At 64.3% G+C, this 7,605-nt stretch overlaps 1 protein-coding gene across 1 annotated transcript in view; it reads right to left on the reverse strand.

The window, feature by feature from the left end:
- Positions 1–2,074, reverse strand: part of LOC109287174 (uncharacterized protein C10orf12) — a 4,885-nt gene extending 2,811 nt beyond the window's left edge. Inside the window, exons 1-2 of the mRNA XM_019502138.1 lie at positions 2,055–2,074; positions 7–1,713 (exon numbers count right to left, since the gene is read on the reverse strand). Of these exons, the coding sequence (XP_019357683.1) occupies positions 7–1,646 (1,640 nt within the window). The 5' untranslated portion in view covers positions 1,647–1,713; positions 2,055–2,074. The remainder of the gene's footprint in view (positions 1–6; positions 1,714–2,054) is intronic.
- Positions 2,075–7,605: the final 5,531 nt, after the last annotated feature.

Below are 7,605 nucleotides of genomic sequence, written 5' to 3' on the forward strand. Positions count from 1 at the left end.
GGGGGCTCCGGGTCCCCGCTGGTGGGGGGCTCTGCAGTAGCCTGTGCTTCAGAGCACGGTGGACCTGCCTCGCTGCTAGCGGCTACCGAGACGGGGAGGAGAGCAGAGTCCCCTGCCATGCTGCTGCTGGCTGCTTCGGACCCCACGTCCCCGCAGGAGCCAGCGCTGGCAGGTGAGGGAGCGTCCCCATCCCCCCCGACCGGCAGCTGCCACGTCTCCTCCTCGCAGCTCGGGGCGGGAGAGGTGCCATTGGTGAGCAGCGGTGAGCTGGGGGTCTCTGCACACTCGCCGCCCGGCACTGCTGGGGGCACCGGTGCCGGCTCGGCACTTGCCACATCTCTCTCCTTCAGCGTTTGGGTCTCACGGGGCTCGCTTTCAGCTGCTCTCTCCTTGGTCTCTCTGCCTGGCAAGGTCCCCTTGGCCAGGAGCCTCAGGGAGACCCGCTTGTCCCCATCTTTCCCCGCCGCGGCAGCTGGCTGCTTCGCGGTGGCCAAGGCATCTGCTCTCAGGGCGGTGCTGCCACCCCAGTCCTCGGCAGCGCGGGCGCTCTTGGCAAGCGTGCGCACGGTGGGCAGCTCGCAGCACTCCCCGTTGAAGTAGTAGCCCCGCGTGCTCTTGCGCGCGGTCTTGCGGGGCGCCGCGGCCCGCTGGCTCTCGAAGCGGCACTCGGTGATGGGCTGGCTGATGTAGACCACGTCGCACTGGTTGTCGTAGTCGTTGATGCGCAGCCCCGAGGCCCGCTTGCTCTTCCGGGATGTCTTGATGGAGGCAGGGGGGCCCTTGGCCCGTGCGTGCCCGTGGGAGGCCTTGCTGGTGGGCAGCCAGGCATCGCGGGCGCTCTCCAGAGGAGGCTTGTCTCCGGGGTGCAAGTGGTAGCCAGCCTTCGCCTTGCCACCGCCGTGCAGGTGGTGGTCTGGCTTTGGCCTGGCGTCGTGCTCACTGGCCTCCAGGTCTGGGTGCAGCGAGGCCTTGGAGCCGCACTGCAGCGCGTTCTCCTTGTCGGCGCGCCGGGCCGAGAACCCCGGGTCCCACGCCTCCTCGGGGAAGGCTCGGAAGGAGGAGTTCCTGGGGGACACCAGGCAGCCCTCCAAGCTGTCCTCGCTACCGTTCACACTGGCTGCCCAGCCCAGGGCCTTGCCCGGGAGCGGGTCCTTGTCCTCGCCTCTCCAGGCGCCCTGCTCAGGCTCGTGCCCCACGTGCGGGCCCTCCAGGCCCTTGGCAGCGGAGTGGAAGTGCAGTGAGGAAGAGTTGGATGTGGTGAGGTATCCGTGAGCAGGGCTTTCCTTTGGGCTGGCTGAGCTGGGTTGCTCGGAACAGTCTCTTTTGGAAGCAGCAGCTGAGCTCTCCGTCCTGTCCGCAGGCTTCGGGTCCGCAGGGGGCCTGGGGGCATGCCCGGCCCCGTGCAGGTGGCTCGGAGGGTCCTGTGGGGCGTCGGAGGAGGAAGGGGGCTTCAATTCAGGACAGGCGGCGCCCTTCTCTGCAGCGTCAGGGCTTCGAAGCTGGCTGCAGCCAGAGCTGCAGGTGGAGGCGTCCATGCCGTCGGGCGCGGGGCCCGGCTGGCCGTCCGGGCCCGGCTGCACTTCAGTGTAAATGTCGTTGAGGACGCGGATGAACTGCTTCTGGTGGTGCGTGCACAGCCGGACCATGAACTTTTCCAGTGGAGACTTGGGCTGGCTCTGGGGCTCGACTGCTATTGCCTCTGCCGCATCCTCACTAGAGAGATGGAGAGAGAAGCCGTCAGTCAGTCACTGGCGCCTGGGAACAAGGGCTTCACCCAGGCACGGCCCCCTGCCCCAACCGTCACCCCCCTGCCAGCCTGGGCCCCCATCAGAGTGCAACGAGCACACACGGAGCTCGCCCCTGCACCGGCCTCGGGGAGGTCAGCCCCAGCCTCCTCCAGGGAGTCCTGCTGAGTGCAGGCTTTGCATTGCCCTCCTGTTTGCCCCCCAGAGCTGCCCCTTCCCCCACAGCTCTGCCAGGGGGTGCTCTCTTGCACAGGGAAGCTGGAACGAGGTCAGGAAGGACCCAGAAAGCCTCCCCACCCCTACAGTCACCTTCCTGGGCAGGGCACTGCCTTTTCCCCACCTGTTCCCATCCAATTAACACTGTGATTTATAGCCCAGCTGACTGACAGCCCTCAGAGGCAGGTTGAGTCTCAGAGCACCCAATCTGCATGACCATCATCATCATCTTCCTGTGGTCTGCAGCCAGTTCTACAGCTCAGGTGCTACCACTCACCTGCTTTGCAAAGGGGTCAGTGGTGCAGAGATGAAGGGCTAATGAGCTAGTTAAGCACTGCTATCAAAGCCAGCCCCAGAAGCACCTTTCCTCTCCACCCTGCCCTTGCACAGCTCCTTCCTTTACTTGCCCCTGGGGTGAAGATGGGGAAAGTGGCCTCTGACTCCTTCCTTAACACCTTTCCCTCCCCTTCAGACCTGGAAGCAAAGCCAGCACAGCCCCCAGACCAAGGCGGTGGGGCGAGGGTGGCTGTGCCCCTCTGCTCTCTCCCTTCCTGCACTGCCTGTCCCAGGGGCGTCTGTATGGGCAGGCACTTGCTGGCTCCAGCAAGCCGGTGCACAGCTCCATCCTGCCCAGCTTGGCCTTCAATACAGTCCAGAAGCAAAACTTTCCGATTCCTTCTCCCATCTGCTTCCACTGGGGCCTCCCCACAGAGCCCACAGCAAACCCGTGCCAGTCCCACCGGGCAGCCAGGACCGGGCAATCCTGACCTGATGGCTCGTGACGGAGGCACTTGGGGGGCCCAACACAAAGAAACTCTTGCATGTACAGCTCCAAGGGCCCTGTACTTTTATCCCAACATTGTCTGCTTTTGACAGCACCTGCTACGCACCAGCGGCTTTGCAAACGCGCACACGACAAGCAGAGGCTGATGGAGAGAAGACGAGGGGGGGGGCAGAGGATAGGCCAGGTGCTGGGTGCTGGGCATGCATTAGACAAGGGGCCTGCAGGATGTACTCGCTGGCTGGGCCCCACCAGGCACCACGGGACAGATGCCTGTGGCTTCAAACGTGAGAAGAGCTCGCAGGGAAAGCCTCTGGGTGGGCTCTGGGGGTCTCCACCTTCCCTGTGCTCCAGGGCAACCCCAGGGCTGCCCTGTGCAGAGGGCTCCATCACTGCTGCACCGTCTGGGTAGTGTTAGCCCCACGACCCCCCGCTCTGCCGCACCCCTCCAGGGCCCTCGACCCACGCACGGGCCCCCAGTGCCTGGCTGCTCCCCTGCCCCCTTGCGCCGTGCGCTCAGGGCGGCCAGGCCGGGTATGGCCCCGGGATGCAGGGCTCCTGCTCCCCCAGCTGCACCCCCCCCCACCGGGGGACCAGGATCCTTTTGGGGCAGGGCTGTACCCACCCTGGGAGTGTCCCCCTGCCACCAGCAGCACCCGCCGGAGGAGGCCGGGGTCCCCTTCCCCCCCCCGCAGAGGCCCCGGCCCCACCTGGTCCTGCCGCGCGGCTGCACCTGCAGCTCCAGGGCTCGGTTACACAAAAGGGTGCCCAGGTGCAACAATGGAGCTGCAGATCCTGCCCCCGCCCCCAGCCGCAATGGAGACGACAAACCTTCAGCGCCAGCCTGGGGTGGGGAGGCTGGGCTGGGCTGGGCCCGGGGAGCAGGGGCTCGGCAGACCCCCCCAGGTGCTCTGCACCGGGGCTGGGAGCCGGCCCCGGGGCCTGCATTTACCCCATTGCCCTGGGGGTGTGGCCAGGGGCAGCCCCCACCTGTACGACACCGGGGAAGGCCGGCCAGAGGGCGGGGAAGCCACGACAGTGACAACGCGATGCGAAGGGGTCTGCCTCGCAGGCGTGGGGACAAAGCCGGCACCTGCTGCGGGGGCCCCGATTCTGCGCAGGCCTCGCCTGGCTCTGCGCTCCTGTGCTTGAACCCAGCCTGGGCGTGGGGTCCGTCTCCTGTCGAGCCCTGGGGTCGCGGTGGTGTCTGCACCTGCGCAGCCTGAGCTGATCCCCCACGGGACTCCTCGCCCTGGCTCTGGCAGGGATCGCTGCGCTATCCCTCCCTCCCCGTGGGGGTCATTCCTGCTGCCCCGACAGCTCTGGCAGTGGCTGACGTCAGCGCTGCTCACGCCTGCTCCTGGCTCTACCGGAGGGTGGCTGGAAGCTCATCGCCGAGGCCCTGAGCCTGGGCGCAGAACTGGAGCAGTAAGAGAGAGGTTCGCCCCCCAAACTCCCCCAGGAAGCGGACCCTCCGTCCCTACAGCCTTCAGACCCAGCCTGGGAGGAATGTGCTCCAGCCACACACGAGGCACTGGGCTTGGAGGGGGGATCTGGGCTCTCGGTGCAGCCCCCATCTCTGCACCGTGGGGAGCTTTCGTGCCATGGAGCCACGTCACAGTCTCTCTCAGGCCGTCCCTGGAGTAGCGGAGGTGCCTGTGGCGCAGCTCTGCTGCCAGGGAGCAGGGAGGAAGGCGCCTGGGCTGCGCCTGGATCTGGGAGATGCTTCACAGCTGGGGCAAGCCCTGGGCAGCCGCGAGGACCCTGCCAGGGGAACTGCAGAGTGACAGGAGTGGACACCCGCAGCCCTGCCTGACCCCCGGCTCTCAGCCCTCGCTCGCCTCCCTGGTACAGCCCTGGGCTTTCTTCTCTCCTGTTTGTCATGGAGGGTGGCAAGAAATCAAGGGGCAGGCGCTGTCAGCTGTACAAGCGCAGCAGTTGCCATGCAACAGTGGCGGCGTAGCAATTAGCGCTCAGCAAAATGCGTGGAGGCTATTTGCATGGCTGCATGCTGGAGCGCACTCGTTTGCACGGAGCCTTTGCTCCATGGTGCCGTGGCCAACCCGCTCTCCCCAGCTCTGGCACACAACACAAAGCTGGGGCAGACCTTAATGACCCAGCTAGGAGCAGGGAGCAATTTATTCCTGCTCATATCCAGGCACTGCACAGGTACAGAGCTGCAGGGCTGCGAAGGCAGGGCGGGCTGGGGCGGTCCGGTCGTCTGCACCGAACGCCGGTGCCCTTCAGCTCGGAGCAGGGACCCCTGCCCACCCTGCTGAACGGGTGCAGGCATCTTCCGCCTGGAGGGGTGCAGCCTCCACAGCTCCCCAGGACACGCGGATGTCAGGACCCCTTGGGCATCTTCAGCTAACATACGGCCAGGGGCTTCTGGGGGCAGACAGAGCAGGGGGGAGAGAGGGGCAGGGGGGAAGCAACTACTTCTTGCCAACTACCCAGAATGTTGGACCCCAAAAGCTGCCCGGGGCTGGGGCTTCCCGTGCCAACATCCCCCCTCCGGACCATGAAGCCTCTGCCCCTGGCACAAGCCCTTGAGCGGCAGCTGAGGAGATACGTTGTCAGATACGCTGGAGGGTCGGGCTAGGATTCAGAGAGACCTCGACACATTGGAGGATCGGGCCAAAAGAAACCGCAGGAGGTTCAACAAGGCCAAGTGCAAAGACCTGCACTGAGGAGGGAGCGATCCCCTGCACTGGGGCAGGCTGGGGGTGATGGGCTGGGCAGCAGCTCTGCAGAAAAGGACCTGGGGGGACAGGGGCCAAGGAGCTGAACAGGAGCCAGCAGCGTGCCCTTGGTGCCAAGCAGGCAACCAGCATCCTGGGCTGCGTTGGTAGGAGCGCTGCCAGCAGGTGGAGGGCAGTGATTCTTCCCTCTCTTCAGCATTGGGGAGGCCACATCTGGAGTCCCGTGTCCAGCTGTGGGCCCCCGCAACAGAAAGGATGTGGACACACTGGAGAGAGTCCAGCGGAGGGTAAAGAAAGGCCTAGTGAGGAGAGGCTGAGGGAAATGGGCTGATTTAGTCTGCAAAAGAGAAGACCGAGGGGAATTGAACAGCAGCCGTCACCTCCCTGCCGGGGGGCTGCAGAGGATGGAGCTGGACTGATCTCAGTGGGGGCAGACGACAGGACAAGGAGCAATGGGCTCAAGCTGCAGCAAGGGAAGTTGAGGTTGGGTGACCTGTTCCAGTGCTTCACCACCCTCCTAGTGAGAGTTTTTCCTAATACCCAGAGAGGTGGTGGCATCTCCATCCTTGGAGATTTTCAAGACCTAGGTAGACAAAGCCTTGTCTGGGATGATGTCATTGGGGCTGGTCCTGCTTTGGGCTGGAGGTTGGACTAGATGACTCCTGAGGTCCCTTCCACCCCCAAGTCCTCCGATTCTATGTTTTGTTCCTCAGCAGCAGCGGTGTCAGAACAGAAGTTCAAGGCTAAGTGTTTCTGTTCCTTTCAGGCCACTCTAAACACCGGGATTACTGTTCTGCAAAAGAAACAAAGCACAGCTCTAAACTGAGAAAATCTGAGCCTGGTGGGTGACAGGCAGCTGGCACAGCTCTCCAGGGGTGCCGAGACCTCACCCCTGCGGCCGTGGGTATCGGAGAGCGTCTGCCCCAGGCAAAGCCCGGGGGCTGCCGTCCTCTGGCTGCACTGGGCCGTGGGCACACAAAGGGCAGTGCCTCACTGCGGGTCGCCAAGGGCTGTGCACAGGGGGAAGGCTTCATCATCCCTACGTGCCAGCTGGGAAACTGAGGCACCGAGGCGAAAGGACTTACCTTCGGCCGGCTACGCGCAGAGCCCTGCGGCGTGCGCAGCTTGTGCGCGCCCCTTTGCCTTGAGGACACAAGGAAGAGCGAGCATTTCTCAGGGCTGTGCAATTGGGAGAAACGCCAAGCCTGACTCTGTGCCTGTGCCTGCCTACTTCTGCACCGGCTCAGCGGTCCCGGCCCCCCGCAGTCGCCTCGAGCCCAAGGGCACACGGCAAAGCTTTGCCGGCACAGCTACAGTGGTGAGGCGTGTCGGGGGGGAGATCACACCACTAGGAAACACGGGAGAGTCCCTTTGCCAGAGCGGTTGGTTTTGTTCAAGGAAGCGCCCGAACAGCAAAGGGACTTGTGCACCGCGTAAGGATTGTGTCTGCACCAGGATGGCCTGCCAGGGCCTCGGCAAAGCCTTGCCAGGGAGGTACAGCCCCTGCCTGGGTTTGCAGCAAGCCCGTTCAGGCATCCCCCTTCCCGTGCTCAGGAATACGCCTCCCCCAGGGGAAAGCGAGGCCGGTCGTCCCGCTGGGAGCAGGCAGCCGGGGCCTCGAGGACAAGGGAGAAGCCATTTTCTGTATCAAAATGAAAAGCTTAAACTCCGCAGAATACAGCCAAAACCACTGCAGGGGAAAAACCCACAACCGCAGCTGAACTGCCGAGGCCCCTGGATTTCTGCGGCCCCAGCCGGGCGTGCGGGGGTTTGGGAAGCCTGCATTGCATCTCGAAAGCAGAAGGAGCTCAGTTCTGGGGACCGATCTGCAAGCTCCGCTCATTCACCCAGGCAGCCCCCGCGCGTTTAACCCTTCAGAGCAGTGATGATCAAGGGGCGAGCCCAGGGCCACAACCTCCTTCTCCACCTGCCTTCCAGTGAAGCCTTTGCCCAGTGACAGACCAACCCAGCCCCGCGCACACCCGCTCCGCTCCCTCCCCTGCCCCCTCATCCCAGGGCGCAGCTCAGCGCCAGCAGGAAGACATCGAGTGCTCAGCTCCCCTGACTGCGACTGCGACCCTTGCCAGTCAGCCCATGTCTGCAGGACCAGGAAAAGACACCCAGCAAAACACTGCTGCCTGCATCAGCTCTCAAGGGCTTT

This window comes from Gavialis gangeticus, unplaced genomic scaffold (assembly GCF_001723915.1).
Source record: "Gavialis gangeticus isolate Ggan-Ray unplaced genomic scaffold, GavGan_comp1, whole genome shotgun sequence".
Lineage (NCBI taxonomy): Eukaryota > Metazoa > Chordata > Crocodylia > Gavialidae > Gavialis > Gavialis gangeticus.